The 25,937-nt window shown below is 47.0% G+C and overlaps 1 protein-coding gene and 1 long non-coding RNA gene across 5 annotated transcripts; one reads left to right on the top strand and one right to left on the bottom strand.

Annotated features, from left to right (window-relative positions):
* The first annotated feature begins 8,187 nt into the window (after positions 1 to 8,187).
* LOC311432803 (uncharacterized protein) lies at positions 8,188 to 24,013 on the top strand. 4 transcript variants are annotated; one of them, XM_084511272.1, is made up of 4 exons: positions 8,188 to 9,477; positions 10,830 to 10,856; positions 11,536 to 11,699; positions 23,936 to 24,013. In XM_084511272.1, exons 1-4 carry the CDS (start codon positions 9,453 to 9,455, stop codon positions 23,942 to 23,944), a joined length of 225 nt encoding a protein of 74 aa, XP_084367398.1. In that variant the 5' UTR covers positions 8,188 to 9,452; the 3' UTR covers positions 23,945 to 24,013. The 4 variants fall into 4 exon arrangements, 2 of the variants coding, with proteins under 2 accessions (XP_084367398.1, XP_084367397.1); XM_084511271.1 differs by lacking the exon at positions 23,936 to 24,013 and adding an exon at positions 12,182 to 12,293 and having other exon boundaries at positions 11,499 to 11,699; XR_014690343.1 differs by lacking the exons at positions 10,830 to 10,856; positions 23,936 to 24,013 and adding an exon at positions 12,182 to 12,293.
* Positions 12,383 to 13,388, bottom strand: LOC311432809. Its single transcript, XR_014690351.1, has 3 exons — positions 13,215 to 13,388; positions 12,907 to 12,997; positions 12,383 to 12,788 (listed from the first exon to the last, which is right to left on the bottom strand). It is a non-coding gene; the product is annotated as an uncharacterized lncRNA (long non-coding RNA).
* Positions 24,014 to 25,937: the final 1,924 nt, after the last annotated feature.

The raw sequence follows: 25,937 nt of genomic DNA, 5'->3' as shown, positions 1-25,937 counted from the left end.
TTTAGCAGGCCATCTGTAATTCTCCCACAGCAGTCTGCAAAAGCCCCCAGATGAGATTAGCCCATCCTGCTCAAGCAATCATGGTATCATAATCAGTATTTTCACACAAAGTGCAGCACGTGGGCATGTGATTTTCTTCACCCACAGGTGAAAAATGTCTACAAGGAAAAGGCCCCATGATCTTACCGTGATGTGATGCTTGACTGATAAGGTATATCGAGGATTTCAAGTTCCCACAAGGTTGTGTTGCCCCTTTTCTTAACAAATGTGAAATTCTAGAGGATGGAGAAGGTGGCTGGTGCTGAAAGACGATTTGCAGGTCCTAGCAGGTGGTCTCAGACGTGGTGTCTGGATTCACTGCCAGTGATGCCAGCTGTAGAGCACTAAGTAGTGCTTGTTGCAAGGTCCCACCAAGCAGGACTAGTCTCCTAGACCCAAGACTTGCTCTGCAGACAGGGAGAGGCAAGGAGTGTTGAAGCCATGGCTGTGTTCTAGTGCAATGCTTGAAACATAAAGTGTTGATTAATGCCTTTGGCTGTCTGTTCCAGTGTTTGAAGGATGCAAGTGTTCATCCATCTTGTGCTTCTCATAGATCCACTCCAAAGACTAAGGCAGGTCTGCCTAGAAGAGGTGTCAAACAGTGGCTTCTTAATAGCAACATGAAAAACAAGAGGAGCAGAAACCACAGGTGTAAACACAGTGGCAAGCAGCTTATTTTTTTCAACAATATTAAGCAGAGATTGCCTGTTAGTCTTTGTATTTTAGTAAAAGTAGGAAAAATACATAGTGTGTAGAAGTACGTATGAGGCAGCCAGAAGTCCTGGTGCTGCTATGGGTGTGAGATATTGAGGGTTATTAGATTATTATTCCATCTGAGCAGACAGATGCAACCAATATTATGTTTGTTGCCAGCCCTTAGCTAGGAGGAGGGGATTTTGGAGAAATTCTGATACTTCTGGTAGAGGGCACAGTACCAAAGACACAAGCATACTGCATGTTCTTGGTTGGGACCAGGCAGAAGGATGTTGTTTTATTTATTGCTTTATCTTCCATCATTTTTTTAAACTGGTTTCATATGACTGTTTTTGTTGATTCAGTTTTTAGCCATCTTGGCTCACTTTTTTTTTTTTTTTTTTTTTTTTTTGGTGATTTAGATGGTGACCCGCTATCATTTTTCATTAGCAGTCTGAATTGCCACTCTATTCACTTCTTGCCAAGGAAATGTATAACGAGTTTGTATCACAACTGCAGTAGGTCCATGACGTATTCTGACGGCAGGTTGACATCAAGTCCAGTTACAGGTTTGCCTTTTTTAGAGATCTTGAAGCTCTTTGACTCGTCATCTGCTACAAAAGGGTGCCAAATAGTGACTGAATGATTTTGTAATGGAAGAAACTCAGGAATTTCTTAAAATGCCAAATATGGAGCAAGCTTTGACAACTGCTCGGGGTTAGCACCAGGAATTTGCACAGAGAGACTCCAGCCCTTGCAGGCAAGAAACACACAGAAGGAAAGTAGTTCTTTCATGTGCTTTCCATTGAATGAAAATGCTTGTTTATGTGTGGCTTAAACAAATGATGTGTTTGCGGCTGGAAGATCTGGGAAGGCTATAAAGAACAATGAGGAAAACCACTTCTGGCTTTACAGCATAGCTGAAGGATAAGCTGAACCGAAATCTGGTTTTTAACAGAGCCTTGTGTGCACCAGGGCAAGACGGCCCTTCCAGAAGTGCAGACAGAGACACTCACAGGACCTGCGGCGTGAGATGCAGTGTCCACTCAGGAGGAGATAAGCACCACCACGTCTGCACAAGCACCACCACCGAATCAGGACCCAGAGAAATAATACTGAACGCTGAAACTGACTTGGGAGCACTCTCTGGAAACTTCTTCCAGGCTTAGATGTATTGGCTGCTGCTGCCTTTCACCCAGCTTTTCATCAACTTGTTGAAATCTAAGCTGATGCAAAGGAAATGTGTCCAAAGACATCTGCATCCTTTGCTTCCTCCAGCCTGTTCTCTTTTCTTGCAGCCTTGATGCCAGCCCGAGTTCTCCCCCTGCTCCTTTGTTTGCTTAGTTTGATTTACACCCACTTGACAACATATGCTCCTCATTTTCCTTTAATTAATTTCCTTCCAAGCAGGCGAGATGTCAGTCACTCTGACAAAAGCCTGTGCCCCTGCAAGCTAGTTTTTGGGTATTTTCTGTCAGTTAGCTGAAGGTCTTTTTCCTCTCCTCATTGTGACTGCCTTGGCCCAGGCTTTAGTTTTCTAGGGTGTGAGTAAGCCCCCTTATGACCCCTGACTTTTCAAGATTCATCCTGATGGATGGAGTTTGCCGAACAATGAAAGTGCAGCAGCCTGATTTTTCCTCCCTCCAGCTGGAACGGGTTGACTTTGGTGGGATTTTTGTCCTGTCCTGTAACTGGTGTGGCTGCAGGGGTCTGCACAGCCTCATCAAGTCAGCAGAGTTCTGGGCACGAGTCAAGGCTGACCCTTAAATCTCCCAGATTTGGGATCTGGATTAGATTTTACCAGTTGGAGCAAGCAGCATTCCCTCATAGGTTTTGCTTGTGATTCTGGAGTTGTTTTGGATTCTTCTTATTATTCTTGCTGCAAGTTGTTGTCTGCTCTACGCAGATATCACTATTAAAAGGAAAAAACACATCACGTTTGGTCAAAGGAGGGAGAATGCTGTCCCCCATATTCTGTACTGGATGCTGGGCTTCCTGAGTCTCACCCTTCTCCAGCTCTTGGCAAACGCCCACGGAGACACTGGCAAAACTTTTGTTTCCTCTCAGCTGACGTCTCTAAGCTTTTACAGAGCCAGTGAGTTCTCTTTGCTATTGATTTGTCAATCACTGCAAACCTGAAAGTACGATCCAGATGGAAATGTTTGCAACCTTCATGGCAGTACAAATGCTCAAAGAATACCGATAGCATTTTGGAAGCTGCAGGTGTTCAGAATTAAACTTGCCTGGTGGCCTTTTAGCTGCCTTTTTTACATAGGCAGCACAAAAGCATCTTGCATGAGCACATACTCCATTTCCTTGACTCATCCAGCTAAGAGGATGGACAGTGATCTGTGAATAAGTTGCATTTTCGTAATAAAGAAAGTTATCATAAAATGGTCGTTGCTACAGCCTGCAAGGATGCGATGAACAAAGCAAGGAGCTGCAAAAAGAGGAAAAAAGTGACAGGGTAAGGCAGTTAACTGCAGACCAGTTGGGTTGGCGTTTCTTCTTGGCTGTACATCAGGGCAAGTCTCTTAAGGTAGAGTAAGGTAAGACAATTGCTACTTAACATTTTCTTGTATTCTGATACCTTTCAGTGTGACAGGCAGATGTATTGCAAGTGATGCACACAGAATTTGCACTTTCTGCCCATACAGAAATCTGGTACCATTTATTTCATGTGAGAAATTCCACATTCGTGAATGTCTCTGACTTACTTTTTGTATGTCCTTATGGTCCACCAAAAATAAATAGATAAATAAAACCAAACTCCCAATGGTGAACAAAGCCTGGGCAACCTGATCTAACTTTGAAGTTGGCCCTGCTTTGAGCAGAAGGATGAACTAGATGGCCTCCAAATGTTCCTTCCAATGTACATTATTCTGTCATTCTGTCATTCTGGACTGTGTTAGGAATATGAAGAAAGTATAGATCTGTGAGGGGAAGCAGCCACTGGCTATCATCTTCCATGGTTCATTGGGAGCTAAAATCTGCAACGAATGTGAAACAACAGAATCTGATCAGGGACAATGAGATTTAAAGACCTGATATGACAAAAGAATACAGGAATTATCTTTTGTGGTGGGAAGCCTAATGCCAGGCACTATGAAAGCAGCCTGGAAAGGGTTGTGAGATCTTTTACTGACAGCTCCCTGAATCCAGTGTTAATCAAGTGCTCTTGGGCATGCGGAGAGCAGTGGAAGACTGCCTACACCTGAAGCCACTTAAGCTTGTAGCACCAGCTTTCCTCAAGTTGCTTTTAGCAATGGGTCTGCTCTTTGTCTAGTCAGTGCATCTTCCTGTACATTGTTATGCATGACAACATTTGGAGATGTTGCTTTGCATCTCCAAAGATGTTGCAAAGGTCTTTAAGAAGTTGCTAAAGTGTTGTAAGTTCTAAAATCCCAGCCTTGACCAACCTCAACACAAGCTCAGAAAACACCTTGCTAGAGCTTTTGTTCCCTACCGGCTATGATGGTATTGGAATTCAACAGACAAGTATTGGGAGGTAAGAAGAAGCTGGGGACAAAAATATCACTGACCTTGCTGAGCTGAAACTCTTATGAGCAAAATTTTTTTTGGAAAACAATTTGGACTTAGGCTTTTCTTCAGCATGCAGGCAACCTCTGGAAAGAAGCTTCCAGGACAGCCATAAAAGCCACCCCCCAGCTACAAATGACTGGGCAAAGTTTGCTCATCTGAACTCATCCCTCCTCCTGCAGAGCCTTCAGAGCAACAACAAGCCTCCTGATACTTCTAATTTTATTTATTTTTTTCCATTGCTATCTCATCTCAAGAGTGTTGAGACCTATGCCCGTCAGCTGGTACACATTGATGTAGTCATGGTGTGTGGTGGTGCAAATGCAACCAAACCACTTGTTATAATATAAGAACTACTGGGATTGCTCCACACAGTGTTCATTCCCAAGTTTTGCCACGGCTGTGGGTCTGGCTGCAGATGCTCTGCTAATAATGGGAAGAGGAGGGTGGATAAACCCAGCTATTTACCTTGGATTTTGGAATTGGGAAATTAAAGGTGACTTCAGGCCACCCCTTTATTTATTTTTTGGCCCTGGTTCCATCTCCCAGTGGCTGTTCCAGCCCTTGCAGCGGCACGTTCCCAGGAGAGGCACAGCTCGCTCGGAGCCCCGTGTTCCCGCACGCCTGGTGCAGCTGCCTGGCCTCCTGCCCACCTGGACCCGAAACAGCTCAAGGGAACCACTTGGGCACATGACGTGACCGTCCTGTGTCGGCTCCGTCCATGTCAGAGCCGTCCCTGCTCTTACGCAGAGCCTTGAGGTTAAAAAAACTCCAGCCAGCCTTGGCAAGCAACTCCGCCGTGCCAAGCAAGTGCGAGAATCACACTGGCCGGTGCCTTTGCTGCGCTTGCTTTTTATGATTTGTTTTAGGCAGCATCCAGCAGAGGCAGGCAGAGCTTTTCTGAGGGGTGACCTGAGGGTGGCAGCAGCTGCCCGCGGTAGTGTCTCGGTGCGGGTCGCGCAGCGCTGGCTGCCCACCAGCATGCAAGGAGACTGCAAAGCCCTTGGTGAGGGCTCCTTTGGGGTGAGGTGACAGAGGACCACTGCCCTGTCCTGCATCAGCAGCGCCTGTGACGAGCAGGGAGGCTTCACTGCAAAGGACAACCACTGTGAAACTGCTTCCAGGCAGAAAAGAGGCACGCTGCCCATGTCCTGTACGAAAACCAGCGAGCTCTGTCGTCAGTGAGTTACGACGTGGCCGTACCTTTTGGCAGAGAGGGCACACCAAGTGTGTTTAGAGCTGATGTGAAAGGCACGGTGTGCTGCCCACAGGCAGGAGAGCTGAGCACGGGCACTGCAGATCCGTCAGCCGGAGCTTGCTACCTCAGTGCTGTCCGAATGCTGCTGTAAGCACCCGAAAACCCGCTGTCCTAAAACCATCCCACAGCTGCAGGCTGATCTGTGAAATATCTCAAGTCTCTAAACACCTACACGATCCATTAACGTCCCTGGGGGTAATCTCAGGTTTGTGTTTCACTGCCAGAGACTTGCCACCACGCAGGGAGAGTCCTCGTGTCTTTCTTCTAGTGCTGTAGGTACCTGTGGGTCTTTTTTTTTAGGTACCCAGTTCTCCCCAGGCATGCACCTAACGCAGGGCTGTGGATACTGAATGCAGGCAAGGCACCCCAAAACTTTATGCTGCACCACTAAGTCTCAAAGCACCTGAGTCTCTGCAAATCCAGCTGATGCTGGCACCCTCTGCCAAGACCTGATTGTGAGCCAAGAGGGAAAAGCAGAAATGACTGCATAAAACTGCTCCGTTCTTTTAATTTCCAGGGCTAGCAGAAGACAGTAGGATCTCATAAGTAACTTAAGGCAGCCTTAGGGCTTCTCTAAAATACAATGCCTGGTAATAGTTCAAAGAGGTTGCTCCATTATAATCCATTATAAACCTTCAGACGTGCTTCAGTGGTGGTTAAGACCACGGAAGGTCCCAGCTCTATCCATTACCGAATTTGGCCACTTTGCGTCATCGTATCAGGATCCAGGATCATGGTGTTTCGTTTGGGAGGGCCAGAGTCCCAGGGGACAGAATTAAATCTTGCTGCATTGCAATTAGGCAATAAAATTTTGAGACCACACACAAAAATTCTTTCAGGCTACACTTCTCCTGAAATCCTTGAGTAAGAGCTGAATAGGAGAGCAACAATGCTTTAAGTTTGGCACTTTTTTTTTTTTTTTTTCCAAATCATCAGAGCCAGTTCAAGCAAGACTGGCATTCCCCAGCTGCTTTTCCCTCATGCCTACAAGCCATCATCCCATCAGCGTGCTCAGCTGTACTCTGCTGAGAATTGAAAGTTACAGATCCAGAGGGCTGGTCTGCTAAGGAAGGTATCTGAGATGTTGTCTTTCCCCAGAGCTGTCCATCTTCACTCTTCATGTGTGACAGCTTGCACTCCACCTCTCGGTGCTCTCCATGTGCATGGTATACATCCCATGAAGATATATCTGTTATACATCCCATGAAGATATCTCTGTTACAGCATCCGAGCCAAACCTGGCTGGGTTGATTCCAGGTTGGTGGAACCTGAAGGGCATTTCTAACAACCAGGACTGCAGCATCATGGTCATGGGGTTCATCAAGGTCATGGGGAGAAGTCTGGTGAAACAGGAGGAAACATTTGTCTGTACCACTGATATAAAAACAGGTGCTGCTCCCACTTCATTCTGTAATATCCAAGCAGATAACTTCTGGTGACCAGAAATTCCCTGTAGGGGTTGTTTACTTTCAGCCAAAGCTGCTTTGTGTTCTGCTTTTCCCAGTCCCGTGAAAACCTATTGAGCTGTCTGGAGATGGGCCTGGTGAGAGCCCGTGTTGAAAGCAGACAGCTTTGAAGCAGTCTCTGCCAAAGGCCCTGATGGACAGGCAGGTTTAATGACAAGTTCAAACTAATTACCCAATGCCTAGCCCTTGGCTGCTACCAGCGGTTGCCAGCAGCTGGTCCTGTTTCGGGGTGGCTGAGGGTGCTTGTGCTGCCAGCTGGGATTGCACGAAGTCCTTCTGAACCTGGGCTCTGGAGCTGACCTGGAGCCTCCATTCCCACCGACCTGTCTGCACGTTGGACTCGGTTGTTCCCCGTGTGGTCTCTCTCCACCCTCCCCCAGCTCCCCACGTAACCGGCAAAGCCAGGAAACATATGGCCTTTGTTATTATGGCTTCCGACTCAAAGGGTTTGCTACGTGATTTGTAACAAACAACAGTTGTGCCGGTCAATCGTGCTGATAACAAGCTCTGATCTGTGCGCTGCCTTGGAGAGCAGGCAGCAATCTCGTGTCCCCAAGCCCAGCTCCCGAGGTTTGCCCTGGGACACTGTGGCTGTGGCTGGGGACCAGGCCACAGGGCCCCAGCCCAAGCCTGACGCCTGTCCCCAGGCCCGGTGGTGGCCCTTGGTTCAGGTTTAGCTGAGGCACAGCTGAATTCAGCCTGTCTGGACGGGAGGCCCTGGGCACAACCTGGCCCCCGGGAGGCTCCCCCTGAGCACCAGGAGCCCTTCTGTGCTGTGCGGGTGACGGAGCCCTGGCACAGGCTGCCCAGAGGCTGTGGGGTCTCCTCCTTGGAGCCCTTCAGCAGCCGCCTGGACGTGGTGCTGGGCACCCTGCTCTGGGTGTCCCTGCTTGGGCACGGGTGGCACCGGCTGGCTCCAGAGGGCCCTGCTGGCCTCAGCCACCCTGGGATCCTGTGAGTGGTTGGTATTGAGGACGAAAAACTTCCAGTGATGGTTTGGCAGGTTATCACCAGTTAACGGCCTGTCTGTCCTTTTTAGGAGAGGAGTTGCACAGTTGAGTTGCTGGAAGTGTATGTGAGAGGAGAGACGTAGAGAAACTGGCGTTATGGTTACTGTCAGGCAGTGCAGAGGAGGAACATCTGATGAGGAATCCCCAGCATCATAAGTGGATAACGCGGTGTTGACCTGAGTGAGGAGTGGCAGCATTTCCTAGGTTACACCGAGACTCCCTTCAATACCAGAGAAAGGTTTAATGTCAATAAAACACATTTTATTGTTCTAAAATGCAGAATTAAAAAATAATAATAATCTAGAATTCAAAGAATCACAAGTGTTAGAACGGAAACAAGTGTTAGAACGGAAACATGCTTTTACGATCTCCGGAAACTTGAAGTCTCCAGAGACCTCCCTCTGTGCACTCATACATTAATTAACAGAATTAATCTGCGGTCCTTTGTCAGCCCAGCCCACCCTGTGCATCTTCATGCTCAAGTATCTGACTCCAGACAGGGGCCTGAATGGTCTCCAGGTGTGTATGATCTTAATTCCTGGAGACCCACTGGCCATAAACACACTCTGCTGGCCTCCCTGTAACATAAAGTGTTGAAAAGTAATTATGGTATCAATTTCTCCTTCTCACATTAATTAATTTCAGCAAAGAGCATGTGGGCTGACCTCCTCTAGCTGGTGAAGCACAGCAGGTGGGTGCACATTGAAATGCAAATCAGTTCCTCTAGGTAAATCAATTACATTGATTGCAGAGTCACCTGGTTTGTCTCAAGTGTAAATAGTGGAAGTCGGCTCCTTTCTTCCTTGCACTTCTGGATGCCTGAGATCACTCTCTGGTAGCTTTCCTTAGCTGAGATATTTTAGCAAAAGATGCACCTCAAAAACACAAGGTTGCAGGCATGCTGAAGTAATGCTATAACAACCTGCCAGGGACAAGTCAAGCAGAGAGATTTGAAGTAGAAATGCTGAAAGAAGATTTAAGGGTGGAATGCTGTGCTGCACTTGCTAGTAGAGTTGGGAAACTTATTGCTGGAGGCTACAGTAATGTACTGCAATGTGTGTACTGCAGGCTGCTCTTGAACAGATAGTGTACGTCAGGGTGTCAATCAAAAGCTTGTGAAAGCTGGGAATTTCCCGGATGAGCACGTCTCAGGTTGTTTATCAACACTTTATGCTGTCCAGACTCATTGAGAGAAATTCAGTATTTCTTATGGCTTCCAGAAAGGTACCGATTTTTGTGCAGGAACACAAAACCTCTTGCTCTAAAACTCCTTGTGATTTGCCATAGCGGACATGTTTGGAGCCAAGGTCCGACTGGGTGGCTTCGTTAGCCTTTCAGGAAAACAGAGGAGTTGATAATTGTAAATACACAAGCTGGCATCAGACCTTTTCTTCTGGCCTGCTGTGACTTGTCCATCTGTTGGTCCTGCTGTGTGTCCAGCCGCTGATGGCATCTCCGAGAAAGCATTTGGGTAGGTAATGTTTCCTTTAAAGACTTCTGAGCTCATGAGAGTGAGATAGTGCATTCCCATGTGGTTAAGTTATGCTCTTGCAAGTCCCAGCTCGAAGTGTTAGAAAAACAGCCTTTGGTTGCTAGGAGGTGCTGTACGGGGTTTAATTAATCAGGATGGTTGTGCCTTCTGTTTGCTATCACTGCTGATATATCATAGAGGTTTCCAAAGCTGCACGTTGTGATGGACTCCTGTTGGGCCGACAGCTTTACTTATAGAAACACACGCTACGAACTCATTTATGGCAAATGGCAGTCATTACAACATACTGCACGGAAAAACATCGCAGACGTGAGGCCCACAAGAGGTGCTCAGGCTCTGCCGGCTCTGCACAAACTGCTCCTCTGTCTGTGCCGTTACAGGCAGCAGCGACACAGAAAGTCAGCCAGTGCAAAAGATTTTCCTCTTCCACGAAACGGGGAAAAGAGGTCGATATTTAGCTCAAAGGTTTTTTTTGGTTGGGTTTGGAAACAGCAAGCTAAGCTTTCTTAACAAAGTAAGAGATTTGGTTTGCCCCTTGCAAGAGCAGAAAATGCTGCCACAGGGTGCAGCCCCCTTACTGTCACCAGTTGAGTTGCCCAAGGGATGTATTTCCGTCAATAAAGTCTAAATTCAGCCAAAAAGGTTGGTTAGTAGATGGTGAGATGGTGAGAGACAGCAACTCAGCAGGCAAAACAGAAAGGCTGTGCAGAGGGTGATGAAACCTACTGGAGTTTGGAGCAGTCTCTTCAACTCGATGGCGATGTGTAGTAGACACAGCGCAGTCTTGACTGCACTACACACACAGGATTAAAGCTACACGGTTTTCAAATGCTCTTAGATATTGGACCGGTTGGACAAGTAAACTTGCTGCTAGTTGGCTCTGACCATCCGTTCCCTTGGAGGTACCGTCCAAACAAAAACATTTAGGTTTCCCTCAGCTGAAGTCAGGTATTTCCTCAGCGAAGTCTGTAGATGGAAGGCAGGCACGATGTCCAAACTCCCCAAAGCCCTTAACTTGGAGACACTGTGCCAGTGACTTCAAAACAAGTGGCCTCAGGGTTCAGATATTCAATGCAGCATAAGCCAGGAATGGATGCCCTCATCCTGTGTCCCCTGAGACCAGCTCACTTCCTCACTGGTGTAAGAGCCATGTGAGGATGGGCTCAGAGCCCCCACCACCATGGTTCAGAGGGCATGGGACCAGCAGTGCACAAGATCTTCAAGTGCCATGCAGGCGGGGGTGAGGACTGACCTTAATGAGCAAGCTACAACTCACACCTAACCCCACATGCACCTGTAGGCTATTTATTTTCTCTTTCTCTCTCTCTTAGCCTTTGAAAGAGGGGCCTGGATGGAAGGTAAGGACAACCTTTTGCACAACAGCCCCTGCTACAGGGGTCTTGCTGAATACTTCAGATGTGTGGTGGAAATCCCTAAGGGCTCAGGCTGTCACAACAGTGTGGGCACCAAAGTGAGTGGTTTGTGAATCTCAGGAGAGTTACAACAATCATGGACACAGCAGTGGCACTCAAGGGCGAGGACAGTGTGCAACTGGGAGCAACTGAGAACACTGACTGGCAAAATCCTGTGTGCCTATATCCTCCCATGTTGGGCTGGGTGGGGTTTGTAGGTTACTGTGCTGGAGTTCATCTCCCAAATTCCGCCTGCACTGCACTTGAAGAACTTGTGCACTTGTTTTTGGACCAAGTCTAACGCGCTTTCCCTCCCTTGTGCCCCTTGTGTAAGTGCTAGATGTGAGAACAGTACAGGCACTGTCTTTTCTGTACTCAGTAACACATAGGCACCAAACCAAGCTGTTCCCTGCACAGATGCTAGACGTGATTACACCCACTGCCCTCTCACACTGCCCACATTTCCCCCCATGTTTCCTCCTGGGGTCCAAGTCCAGGCACTGCAGCATCCTTGCTCCAGTGCTGCCTTTCTCTGCTCTGCAGCACTGAAGCAGCACAACGTTGCTTGCGCCTTAAATTGTTTTGCAGCCTGCAGTGACAACCATCTGCTGTTTATGATGAGCAGGATTACCGAAACACCGGGAGACAGCAGCCAATGGATTTGCTGTGCAGGCGGTGCCTCTGCAGCAAAGCAGGCAGAGGAATCCCCGGGCGCTGCCAGCCAAGGAGGGTTTGCTGCTGGGGAGCATCATGCTGGCTCGCTGGTGCTGGCACATCTCCTGCAGCCAGGTACAAACTGGTTTGTTCTTTATGTCCCTGGGGTGAGTGATGGTGGCCCTGATCCTGCAAGATATTTAGGCAGCTGTTACTGAAATCAGTGGGACGAGATGTCTAAATAGTTATCAGTGTGGGACCCAGGGCACTGTTCTGCTTGCTGCAATTCAAATGCGCGGAAGGATCCCTCTAAATATTTCATGGCCTTGGAGACAAACCATGATGTGGCTGCAGAGCTAGGCACAAATATTCAACCCCATGGCAGCAGCAATGGAGAAACCCCACTCCTAACCTGTCAATACTTACAGCTAACATGCAGAAAGACAAAGTATAGTCAGCGTCTTAGAAATGCATTTTGTTCCTATGTGGCTTTCCAGTTTTCAACATCTCTCAAATGAAACAGAAATTATATGCCCTCAGATTTTCCTCATTAGCATTAATCAAGCACACTTGACTTGCTTACAGATGAATTTGATTAGGATCATGTATGCTCCTAGGAACCAAAAATAGCGAATCAGGACTGGAGCGTACGTGCTGCTGCAGCCAGCGCTGCTGCTTGTGCCTGCTGCAGCAGTGAACGAAGAGATATGAAAGAAAAAATGAACAAACAGAAAGCTCCTAGAAGGGAAACCCAAACCATTGGCAACAGGAGACGGTAAACATCATGCTCAAAATATGGAAAGCAAGACCACAGAAAATGGAGAGGTTATAAAGCACTCAGTTTATTTAATGACCATACAGTTTGCTGAAATTCGTTGTTTTCTGACATAAGATGAGCTACAATGGAAAACTTAGCACTGTACCTATGCATACACAAATATTTTTCATACATTTCAGTGTATGGCCCATAATGTGTGGTTCTTGGGTCTGTGAGCTCACCTGCACTTGTTGTGATGCCAGCAGATTCTCCTGTTTGTGGTCTTTTAGCATTGAATTAAAAAACATTTTCCAAACAAAGCATTTCTGCCTTTGAGCTGAGTTTCTGTGTGTGCACTTCTGTAGATCTGCATGAGTTTTGCGTCCTCACCGCCACCTGTGTAAGTTCATTCAAAGCCCATGTGTGCAAACATCAGCTGAGAGATGCAGCACTGCACTGCATTTTTGCTAAAAACAAAATAAAAATAATCATAATTAAAAAAAAAAAAAAGAACAGAGAAAGGAGGAAAGAATGCTTTGATTCTGATTTGACAGTTTACCAATATATCACATAAATTATTCTGACCTGTCACCCCTTTTATTTCTTCCTTTTGCTGTTAGTGTTGTTGTGCAGTAATCCTTCCTCATGCTTGTATCAGCAGCCAGCTCCATGAGGCCTGTCGGTGTAAGGGATGCACGAGGAGTTATTACCTGTTATCATGCCAGCCACCTGGGCCTTTGACAGATCTGAAATCTACCGAATTGTTTACTTAAGTGCCAGAAAATGCCTGGGAGAGGAGAAGCAGAGGTGTGAAAGGGGAATAATACATACAGAAATATCTGCATTTGAGATCATTTTTCATTTTTTGAGAGGTCTTGGGGAATTATACATACATTTGGTATAGTGTCATGCGCACAAGACTGCGGATTTTTTAGGGACTGGCAGCCCTTATCTCTACCACAGTGGTGGGTTAGAGTGAAAACACACGTATCAAGCTTTTAGCATGTTTTTAACATTCCTGCTGAGTGCTCTGGATGCAGAACCACCCCCTGGTGCTGCATTCAGTAGGGGGGAACCACCCTGGGGCCATGCAATGCTGGAGAACCAGGTGGCACAGCTGGGAGGGATTGCTCAGGTTGGGCCAGGTGCCTTTTTCATGACCTGTTTTTTTTTTTTTTTTTTTTTTTTTCACCAGATAAATGTTCATGGCGTTGCACAACTTCTCGCAAGACAAAGTGCATAGCTGGGGAGTTACCGTGCAAGCAGAGCTGTGAGACAGCATCCTCGCTGCCGATGGGTGCGAGGAGGCATTGCAGCTCCCACGCTTCCCCTGCTCGCATTTTGTGAGCCACCAGAACTGCCTTGGGGGCTGCCTGATGCCAAATATCGGGCTATTAGGGGAATACACAAGGGAGAGTTTGAAAAGCAGAAACATATTTCATGCATTTATTTTTTTTTTCATGTGTTTTTCAAGTGCAAGATGTGCCAAAACGTTTCCACTGGAAACTTTATATGAAATGATTAATGTAAAGGGGTTCTGCAATTCTGGCATCTCTCTCCCCTCTCTAGAGAGCTGTCATGGCTCATGCGTGGCAGCTCTGTTCTGCATACTGGAAGCACTGGCAGCTGGAAATTATCATTTACTGATCTTCATCTTTCCATAGATCGTTTGAGAGACCCTACCAGTAACGAGGGATCTCACCCTTTTACCTGCAGGATGGGCTGGGATTCCTCTGGTAGGGCCAGAAATCACTCCAGCACTGAATTTATAACAAGCAGGAAAAAAATAAGCATTGTGTATGGTATTCAGACCAGCTCTGGGCATTCCTCAAATTCCTTCAAAGGGCAACCAGAGGGACAGACATGTCGTAGCCCTGGGCTCTTTTCCCCACTGCTCTGCTATTGCATGACGCCCTTCTTAAAACCTCCTCCTTGCTTTTTGTCTCTTTCTTGCCTTTCTGAAGACCTCAGCTGAGAGTTTTCAGACTCCCTGCTGCTGTTTCCAAGAGGTGGCCTCTTGCTTTGGTGGCCCTGGTGGGACACGTGGAGGAGGGCAGCTTCCTCCAGGGAGGGGGAGATTGGGCATCTGCCATTTCGGAAACGCAGTGTCCTATGGGGATCCTGATAATGTGGGTTCTGGGACATTTATTGTGCTTACTCCTTACTGCAGCATCAAGATGTACTGGAAAAAGGGTTTTTCCTTAGCTATTTGCCTTCTCAGAAAGGGGAGAAGAGTGCAATTGTTCTGCTTGCCTGGCTCACGTGAACTATTTCCATGAAAATGTTGATGAGCATCCACACACAGTAACCAGAAAGGCTGCGGTGATGGTGTCAGCCCCAGTCTGCCAGCTTTCCCTGTACGTCAGAGGACTTCTCGGAATAAAGAGTGTGAAAGAGCAAAGAGCTGTCAGCTCTGGCAGTGACAGCCAGGAAGGTGACCTGTCCTGCCCTATGCTCCCTGGAGCATCGTGTTGGCTCCCCTCCCGATGGCCGTGATGCAGCCACGGAGCCCATCTTGCTGTCCCCACCCCCAGGTGTTCAGACCCAGGTCCTAGCATGGTTTGTGTCCATCTGTGCCCACATCTCCTTCCAGAGAAGCCCTGTCCTGACCTTCATGCCTCGTCCTCACCATCTGCGGGGCCATGGCATCACCACCACGGCCAAGGGCCCCCAGCCAAGCACCCCCTGATCCATCTGCCTGCTTAAGGAGCAAACGAATCTGCCACAGGAATCTCCTGCACAGGGATTACATGTGCTATTAATAAAAACTGCCTTCAACTTCTAAATTGAGGCGCTTAAAAGCCGCAATGAATGCATTTTTCGTTAATGAAAAAAGCCACGATCTTTGCTGTCGAAATTTAAATAGACCCATGAACTTGTGTATCATGTGTGCTATTTTAAAACTGTAAATCTGTTCGGCTTTTTCCATTGTGGTTATTTTCATATATCATTATGTTCTCACACAGGCGAGCCCTTGGTCTTGTAACATAAAGGATTCTGCATTTCCAGGCATGGGTTTTCGTGCCCAACTCAACAGACTTGGTAAGAAACTAGTTTTCAGACACTTTTTATGGTGCGAGGTTAAAAAAAGGAATTAAAGGAAGTATATGGCACCAAGGCAGCAAGAAATTAATGCTAACTTCTGAAAATTTGGCCAAAGATGTTCTAAGCATTTTTAAAAAATGTAAAAATGAGAAAACTTAAATATGGGCAAGTTAATTATGTTCTGAGATTTCTGTTTTTGGGAAAACCAGACGGGACTCAGGCTAAGAGACTGTCTTAGGCCAAATGTTGTATTACAGCATAGATCATGAGCATGGCCTCACACTGGATGGTAAATCTATAGGCAGCACAAAGCCATGCAAAAAGCTGTGGGGCTTTGTAGCGAGGAAATACACTCGACCATGTTGCAAAGAAAATCCTGTTCTTTTCCGCAGTAACAAAGGAGAATTGAACAGCAGTTTCCACTCCTCCATACTCTTTCCTGTGTTGCCCCTTGGGCCTTGAAGATCCCAAAGGACCCCAGAGCTATTTCCTTCTCTGTTAAATTCTACATAAAAGTCTTCTTTGCTTATTCTGCAAATGCTTTGATGTCTGTTGTGATGCTGACTTGCCCTGGCCGTTGCCTGTCCTGTCGAGCAGTGCTGTCTCTTTGTTTCCTCCCATTTTCCATGTCTTGGGTTTAATAGCAAGGCTGACAGCTGCCTGGCACAAGGGCAATATTTTTGATGTGCATTTGTATAATGCTTGGCATGGAGGAGCCTCGTCTCTCACTGTGTATGTCAAATAATAATGATGTTGCTCCCAGTTCTTTCAATCCCCAGCTTGGTAAGCACTTCAGAACTTCTCTTTTAAATGGTTAGAAACAAATTGTTATTTCTGGATTGTTTTTCACATCACTTATGATTTCTTCTAACTGTCTCAGTGCTTTTTCCGATATTCCTCACAAGAACTGTGTTATGCACATATCATTTTACAGATGTAAAGCCTAAGACCTGGGGACACTGGAGATCTGCTCCAGATGTCTGAACAAAGCCCATGCAGCATGACCTCCAAAAGCCAGGTGCCGGTGATGTGGGGAGAGAGACGTGCTAAATGAGAGGCTGGACGAGGAACACAGCACGTGCCCTCAGTGTTAGCGGTAATTTAGTCTTTCATGTTATTCCCATGGAGTATTTACTCAGAATACTTAAGGGATGCCCTTGTCTCAGCATAGGAAATGACATAAACTTCACTGGCATCAGGCTGCTGTCATCAATAAGCATCCATCCCTATTTAGCAAAACCCACTACTCACAGGTTCGTCATTGTGCCTGGGCCCTACTATTACCGTCGAGTTAATCTCTTTCTATTTCTGAAGTGGTCTATCGGGATCTACTTCTGTATTAAGCTGGTCTCTAATCCTTGTACCCAGCTAAACATAACCACAGCCTATTTATATATTGGGCTATCCCTAATTAAACTAAAAAATACTATAACCTACTTCAGCAATTGGGTAACACTAAGTATTAATGGTGCCTATTTATATCGTTAAGATGTTCAGACCTGCTGTGTTAAATAAAAGCTTTGGCTAAGCTTTTTAATGCTTGCTGTCACTTACGGCCACATGGGCTTGAGTATGTAACAACATGATGACCCCAGATTTCCAGATCTGGGGTGGATCAAGTCACTGGCATTCCTGAGCCCTGCAGGACCCAGCTTTTGTGGCAGCTGTGAATGTTTCAGTGCAGTGTGGATCATGGCAGCTCCTTCTCTCCGCTGCTCTTGGCACACAGACAGCAAGCAGGAGGTTTCTGTTACTCCGTGGATGTCGATGGTTAATAAATCTGTTTCCCCCCAGATGCAGGAGGCAGGGTTTGTGCATTTGAGCAGGTGGGTTTCGGGAACTGGCACTCCGTTTGCAAGGAAGTACACGCTCCACAAGTGCATCATGGAAAGACAATAACTAAAAGAGTGACGCAGAGTTCACAGCGTGCCCCTGCAAGAGCTATAAACAAAAAAGTTACTACCAGGTGATTTGTGCAGCTCTAATGAAATTAGCTATTAATACTAGAGACAGTGTGGTGCTTTTGACTCTGCACGGCACTATATCTCACCTGCTCGCATCTGAACTTCGCATTACTCTGCCTTTTCCTTTGCCACAGAGCACAGAGAGCTGCTGAGGCTGCCAGGCTTTGTCCATAGCTGCATTTGCCACTGTTATGTTTGTTTAAGGTTAAATACATGTGTTTGCTACTTCCATTGCTTCTAGAGCAAGGCAGGACCAGGCAGTGCTGTGTGCTAAGCTGGAGAAGTCAGAGCAGCATCAGCACCAGGGAACTGTACTGCAGGCAGCCAGCATGGAGAAATCACTGGCATGGTCTGGAGGCAAAATTAGAGCTGTGGGGCCAACAGCAGGGTGCCACCAAGTACATTGAAAATGTGGAAAAACCCCATTAAGTTGGTCACTAACTACACATTGAGACTTCAAAATTTAAGTCACTTCTATGACTTTTTATTGCATCTTTCTAAAGTTTAGGAACTTTCCCCTTCACTGTGAAGTTTTTCCTGGTTAGAAGTGGAAGATAAAATGATCTGAAAACCAGCTGCTTGCAATCTAGGTAGGTCCTCCACAGGAAGTCACATTTCATGTCTGATCCCTCCAGAACTTCTGCCTGGCGAGGGAAAAAGTAATTTAATCCTGTCTTGTCTTGTGTCATCTCTCCTCTCATCACTGATGAAAGGTTCTTCATGCAAACTGCCCTCACGTCCACATCATAGCTTTCCCCCTGATCTACAGAAGTAGAAATTCATCAAAGGTGCTCCTTCCCTTTCCTGATGAATTTGAACAAGGACTGCTCATGAGTGTGGTTTTGCTCTGTGGCTCCATGAACAAGGTGGCTAACGCTCCCTTCAGGCAGTGCTACAAGTGTTTTGCAGCCAGACACCCAAGGAGAAACCACTGTTTCGTCACAAAGCTGGAGAAAGGCCACCCCTGCCTGCAGGTTAATTAAAAATCCATGGTGAGCATCGTAATGTTAGCGATGGCTGAGGAGTGCTTGGAAAGCCAAAGTGGTGGAGCTCTTTGGTGGTAGGGTTTGTCCTGGCCATTGCAGGCTGAAGAGGCCTAGCTCCTCAGTGTAGTCACGTTGCTGCAAGCAATATGAGACTGAGATGCTGGCAGGGCAAAGGGCTTTCATAGAGAGCACTTTTCTGGGACACCAGCAAAAGAATAACTGGGAATGACACTCTACAAGTGATGTAGCACCCCCAAAAAAGGGACGGTGCTTGAATTGGGGTGATCCCAGGAAGGCTGTTCTGAGGGCAGGGCCTCTTTCTTGCTCTCACTTCCTCTCCTTCTCACCTTTTCTCTGCTTTCCTTTTTATTCAGCTAGAAGGTTAACACATTACATATAAGCAACATATAGGGACAATATTAACCACGTGCTTAATCAGAAGACAACCCAAAGGTGCAGTTGAAGGGCTGCAGATGGCAAGGGACTTCATCCCTTGTGCAGGCAGGACACGGGGTAGCTGAGGCAGTGGAGATGGTCTGTCCTTTGTGTGGAGTACGTGAAGCATTCAGGCACATGTGTTGTACAGGTTTTTCTGGTCTAGATATGTGCAGTGTGTGGGGTACAAGGTGTTCATCCTCCACAGAACACATGGACCTTCCCTGCTGTTTTCCCTTCAGATAATTTGGGCATGATTTTTAACCTCAATTATGTTTGATTTTAACTTACTTTAAGGGTGACTTTGATATATAACAGTGTACGAGGAGAAGGAGGCATTTCATGAGAGCAGATATTTGAAGGTATTTAGGTAAGCCGTCAGACTTTGCCATGTGATCCTATAATTAAAGAACATTTTTTCTCTTTAGGTGCTGCCTGTTTTAGCTTCATCTTTTGCTTAAGCTGTGAGCGAGGAAGAGCACAACAGGCAGTGCAGCCCAGAAGCCTACGCTGGCTGCTCTGCCCTCTCTGCTGGAGGGCTCATTTCCCTGCCCTGACTCACCCAGCCAAAGCTGCCCCTCTGAGCACCCTGCTGATGAGGCAAAGAGCTCTTGGCAGCAGCGTTATGCTGCCCAGCTGCGGGGATGTAATTGCTGGCAGTGTAGTCTTGGGTCAGAAGTCAAAGAGAAGTGGGCTGGTAACTAGGAGATCAAAATATTTTCGCTGCCTTTAGTAATGGGATGTGTCCGTATTGTTCCCCCGCATGTCTCTGTTTGCTGAGATATGTTTTATCATCTTCATTCATGTTTGTGGTATGTTGGGTCTTACTTTACAACATGACGGAATTGTTTAAAATTCATCAAAGTGCAGTTCAAAAGCATGCAGGGCAATAAGGGGGAGGAGGCTGTGATTCAAGGGATCAGACCCACTGCTCAAATGACCAAATTGTGGGCGACAAGGAAAGGAGATTTGTAGAGCACCAAAAATCAGATCTAGTTTATGAGTCACGCCAGAATCACATTCCTTGATCTTGTGACTTTGAATTATCTATTTTTCTCTTAGCTTCTAAATCTGCCTGCCTGGCCACTGATTAAACGTCCAGCAACACAGAGGATTTATGAAAACCAGGACTGTAGCTATTTCCTCAGGCTCAAGGAGTCAAAGCTTTTTCTCTAGTTTTCTGATTTCTTTAATTTTCTGATTTACAGGAACAATGCACATCAGGTACCCCACTTCAGAGCAGCTCACCTGACAAATGTGCTGCTTGAGCAATGGGTGGATATTGCCTTTTCATCTACCCGGACTTGTGCAAAGCACTTGACACTGTCCCCCATGATATCCTTGTCTCTAAATTGGAGAGACTTGGATGTGATAGCTGGACCACTCTGTGGTAAGGAACTGGCTGTGTGGTTGCACTCAGAGCTGTGGTCAATGGCTCAGTGTCCAGGTGGAGATCAGTAACGAGTGGTGTTCCTCTGGGGTCGGTACTGGGACAGGAACTGTTTAACGTCTTTGTTGGTGACATGGACAGAGAAATTGAGTGCACCCTCAGCAAGTTTGCCCATGACACCAAGCTGTGTGCTGCAGGGGACATGCAGGAGGGAAGGGCTGCCATCCAGAGGGACCTGGACAGGCCTGAGAAGTGGGCCTGTGTGAGCCTCGTGAGGTTTCAATGAGGCAAAATGCAAAGTCCTGAATCTGGGCCAGGGCAATCTCAAGCACAAACACAGGCTGGGTGGAGAATGGACTGAGAGCAGCCCTGAGGAGAAGGACCTGGGTGTGGTGGTTAACAAGAAGATCAACACGGGCTGTCAATGTGTGCTTGCAGCCCAAAAAGCCAACCGTATCCTGGGCTGCACCAAAAGCAGCGTGGCCAGCAGGGCGAGGGAGGTGATTTTCCCCCTCTGCTCTGCTGTTGTGAAACACCACCTAGAGCCCTGCATTCAGCTCTGGAGCCCCAGCAGAAGGACATGGACCTGTTGGAGAGAGTCCAGAGGAGGGCCATGAGGATGACCAAGGGGCTAGAACACCTCTCCTGTGCAGACAGGCTGAGGGAGCTGGGGTTGTTCAGCCTGGAGAAGAAAAGGCCACGGGCAGACCTTACAGCAGCCTTCCAGTGGCTAAAGAGGGCTACAGGACAGCTGGGGAGGGACTCTGTGTCAGGGGCTGTAGGGACAGGACAAGGGGGAATGGCTTTAAACTGAAAGAGGGGTGATTTAGATTAGATATCAGGAGGAAATTCCTCACTCAGAGGGTGATGAGGCAGTGGCACGGGTTGCCCAGAGAAGCTGTGGATGCCCCATCCCTGGAGGTGCTCAAGGCCAGGCTGGATGGGGCTTTGGGCAACCTGGGCTGGTGGGAGGTGTCCCTGCCCATGGCAGGGGTTGGGACTGGGTGGGCTTTAAGGTCCCTTCCAACCCAAACCATCCTGTGGTTCTACAATTCTAGATACCCACACCTTACAGTCAGCAATACTACTGACTCAGCATCCTTGGCTTCAAGACAACAGGCCCTCCCCTAGTACTATGAAACTTTAATACCTTTCATTGTAGAAAATGCTCAGGAGACATTAAAGGATGTGGTAATTACCATAAAAAAGGAAAAATGCACGTGACAGACTGCAGTTCACCTCTTCTGAAAAGGGTGGTGGTGTCCTACACCTTATCACACAGACACACATTTTACAAATGCATGAGATGCACTGGAGGAATATGCAGTGAAAGTATTAAAGGTTCTGCTACCCATCAAAGCTTTTTTTTTTTAGTAATTAATGGTGACTTATTTTTTTTTTTTAATTATGTTCAGCTCCTGTATTTACTGCCTGCTATCAAAATGAATAGATGTTGTGAAAACAACAGAGAGAAGGCAAAAGACAAGCAGTTGGCAGCTGGAGGAAGTCTCCCAGCAGCCTGAGCATGGCCAAGTGTGTGTTTCCCAGCTAGGGGACTTGAGAAGATCCTGCTGCAGCTTTTCCATCCCTTTCTGGCTCCTGCAGGAACGCAAGAGCCTTCAGTGCCAAGGATCTAGTGTTGGGAAGCAATATTGAAGGTGACAGCCCTGTAAATGCTGGTATTGTGCTGAGCATGTTCCCTGTAAAATGCACTGGCTGGGATCCTCCTTTCCTCCAGGGGCAGGGATGTTAAAATAAGCTGTTAGATATTGGTTCATTTCACTTGACTTTCGGATCTCCTGGTGAGGAAGTTCAAGGCTCGTGTTCATGCAGGGAGACTCATCTCCCCAGTGATGCATCTCACTGGGGACAGACGCATCTCCAGGGGTGATTCATGCCGCCTCTGTGGGATGATGACCCTGGAGATGCCTGGCTGACCTCGCTCGGTTCAATCTGGGGACTAATGTAAAGGAGGTGAAATGAACACTGCCCGAGGGTCTGGCACTTGGTTGTCCTGGCATGATAAAGGTGTAACAGAGACAAAGAATTCAATCTTCAAAGAGAAAACAATAAAGACATTTTCACTTTTATGTTCATTTTTATTTCTTTCCTTCTGGACAAATGCAAAGTGCATGCTGAAAGACAGCAGAGTAAAGCCGTGTAAATAAAAGATTTGCTGTCGTTGAATTAAACAGATATTAATGATGCCTGGCCATATACAGCATCTTCCTAAAAGGCATTCTGCACGGCTCCAGCCCTCTTACATTCTGACGCTGGGGAGCGTGTGTGTTTTGCTGCTCAACACAAGCCCGGGAGCCAGAAAATCCAAACAAGGCGGTGAATCACCGAGCCATCACACGGAGCATCGCTTCGCTAGGTGCTGGTGCAGCCAGCAGCGAGCGCAAGGCTGCGCTGAACCGGTGGCACTGGTGAGATGATGCTGTAAACGGGGGGAGAAGAGAGCCATGCATCCCTCACAGCAGACCATATTTAGCTGTGCTTTGGTTGCTGCTGATCTTCTATACAGTAAAAAGAGCACGGGAGGGGTGAGATAGCCAGACACTGTGTTATAGCTACGGCTTGATCTTGCTTTGTGTGATGAGCGTAGCTGGTTTAGCCATCATGATCCAACATGTGTTGAGCATTTTTACACATTGCCTTCCTCCAGGTGCAGATATCAATAACAGTCTAGGTATGACTTTGATTGAAACTGAATCTCAAAGTGGCTGAGGCCAGCAGGGACCTCGGAATGACATCTGGTCCCACCCCTGCTCCTGTTCCTTCTCCACATCCAGGCGGCTGCTGAAGGGCTCCAAGGAGGAGACCCCACAGCCTCTGGGCAGCCTGTGCCAGGGCTCCGTCACCCGCACAGCACAGAAGGGCTCCTGGTGCTCAGGGGGAGCCTCCTGGGAGCCAGGTTGTGCCCAGCGCCTCTCGTCCAGACAGGCTGAATTCAGCTGTGCCTCAGCTAAACCTGAACCAAGGGCCACCGCCTTTTCTCAGGCCCAAACTCCTGTGAGTGCAGGATGGACCCAAGCCCTCAGGCAACATCTTAGGATGCCATGGGCTTGCAGTGGCAGAGGATATGACCCATCCTCCCTCTTACTGACTGCTGAAAATATGTCTCCTATGCAAAAGGCACAGAGAAGTGCACCAAGGGGGTGTCAGACCCTAAGGTTACCCACAGCCTTGCCCATTTCTGCCCCCCCCAGGCCCAAGGGTCCCCTTGCAGCCCCCCAGGACCACCAGTGACCCTGCCCAGGGATTATCACGCCACCCGCCTTCTCCCAGCCCACATGGCAGGGACTCCTCCATGCAGATAACAGCCCCCAGCTGATGGGAAACCAGAAAAAGTTTCACAATCTGATGCTTATGTGGGCTGCAGAGCAAAGTGCTGTGCTCGGGAAATGAGGCGCTCTCTTCCCACCCCAGATGGGTTTATCACCGAGATAAATGCAATCAGAGAGCAAACCGGTGGGTGCTAGTTGGTGAATGTGTGTCCATGCATGGAGAGCTGGAGAAAATGGCAATAAAAACTGAGAGGCAGCGATGACAGCTGGAGCAAACCTCCCTGGAGATTGTGGGACCGTTTGCCGGGAAGCCTCTGATGGTACATCTCTGCTTTCTGTCAAATGTGGGGAAGTTTTTGAAGGATAGGCAGGTTTTTGTGACCCAGCACCCCCAAATCTTGGCAATGAATGTTGGTTGCCCTTTGTGTGACAGCTTCGGGTATCGCAGGGAGGAAGGAGAATTTGTGGTTGGATCAAAAGACCTTTTTCTGGATTTCTCTTTAGTACTTCTAAAGATCAGAGACCCGGGATATTCTGCTGAAGCTTCCAACCTATGTTTTGCTGATGCAGAGGTTGCTTATCATTAAATACCACCACGGCTTTCTACTATAAAAGCAAGTGGGATTTGTTTTGGAAAGTCACGACCCCAAGTTGAAAAGGAGACTGTGACTCACGAGCCAGACTCCACGGAGGACTGTGACGTGCTGCAAAGATCCCAGCTGCAGAAAATGGTCTATGCTGCTACCATTTCTCTAAAGGCTTTTTTAGCTCTGCATTCAAAGAACATTTACGGCTAACTCACATCCTGCTATTATTAGGATATTATGATTTAAAAAAATAAAATAAAAATATTTGCATCAATTCTACTTGAAAAGTACGTTTATTTATGTCATGCATGACTTAATCCTGTTCTCTGGGCAACTATCAGCAGAATTCTTTAATGTCATTCAACGCAAGGGTGGGAAGTAGGCCCTCCTTTTTCTAACTCTTGCTGAAATAATTCACTTCTTCCATTTGCTTTTTGTTATTGTTGCTTTTTTCCCACATCTGATAGCTGTTTTATTTTATTTTTTCAGTTAAATAGTCTAAAAAGTAACTTATAATTTGCAATTTATTATGGTTCTGACTGCATTGCTTCCTTTGGCTGCTCATTTTTCACCCTCTACTTAATATTCGTTTTTGACACCTTACCGTATTAATGGGGAAAATACTTTTTGGACACTCATCACAATTACAAAAGCTCTGCAGAGCTCAAATGTGGAGCACACCTTCCTTTTGGTACATCAGAATCCAGATTATCTGCCAGAAATAGACTAATGAGGGGTTCCCTAATGAGGCAGCTGATTAAAGGCAATCCTATTCCCTCAGAGCTCTAATGCCAGCTTTTCCTGCTGTCTTGCACAGAGGAAGAACAGATCAATGCTTCTCCCCCATCCTTGTGCTCCACCACCAAAAGATCATGTTCTGCTTTTACTGTCCAAGTAAAGAACTGTAAAATGCTGCTGTGGTGTGGGAGAAAAGGAGGTGCTGGAACAACGTCAGTACCCTTTGCAAGCAATTGCTGAGATAGAGGCAACCAAATCTGCCCCTCTAAGGGGAGGACTGGCTCATTTATTAAACATTTTTAGGTAGGGAAGCACTTTCAGGAGCATTTTTTGACTCTCTTTCCAGTAAAATAGATCAAAATTTTATTATTCCTTAGTTTCGGAGTCTCCTTCTCTCCCTATCCCCACTTAAGACCCTCAGTAGTTATTCCCAGACACACGATCCTTCATTTACCTGCCCCATACCAGTGGGTCCGCACTGTCCTGCCCAGCATCATGCCTGTCCCCCCCCCACATTTCTGTCCACTGGCAAGCTGATAGATGATGCTACATGGGGACTGAGAGTTTCCACGTGGCCAGCCAACACTGAGGGATGTGGGAGGTGGAGAAAAATGTAAAATGCTGGTATGGTGTGGAGGGAAGAAGGGTGGTGGACTGGATTCACTGCCTTTGCAGGCAACTAACTATTGGGAACACAGGCTGCTGAAGTAGGTCATTTACAGGGAAAACCAAAGATATACCCTTCTGCTGAATGTACAGGGAGCAAGTGTACTTTCAGACACAGCATTTAATTTCAAGCAAAATAAATCTGAGTTTTACTGTCTTTGGTTTTATCGTTGTCGTTGTTGCTTTTCCCTTGCATTTCTCTTCCCCTCCAAGCTGATTCAGGCCCCCTCTAGCACGACCTTCATGCTAGATGGCGATTTGAGGAACTACTTTTGCCTTCATATGCATAAATACAAAACAGCTAATAAAGTGCCAGCCTTAAAACGCACTCCTGTTTTATATCCAATGGAAAATTTCTGCCTAATTGCTCTGGGCATCACCTGGTGTAACTGTAAGTGGCCAGAGAGGGATTGCAGAGCTGTTGCTCTGCAGTGTTTATTTCAGCCTGGCTGCAGGGAACATTCCTCCAAGATGCAATTATTGAAGCACACGATGGATAAGATGGGCAAAAAGCA

Source organism: Aythya ferina, assembly GCF_964211825.1.
Source record: "Aythya ferina genome assembly, chromosome: 2".
NCBI lineage: Eukaryota > Metazoa > Chordata > Aves > Anseriformes > Anatidae > Aythya > Aythya ferina.
This window is presented reverse-complemented; position numbering and strand designations above follow the sequence as displayed.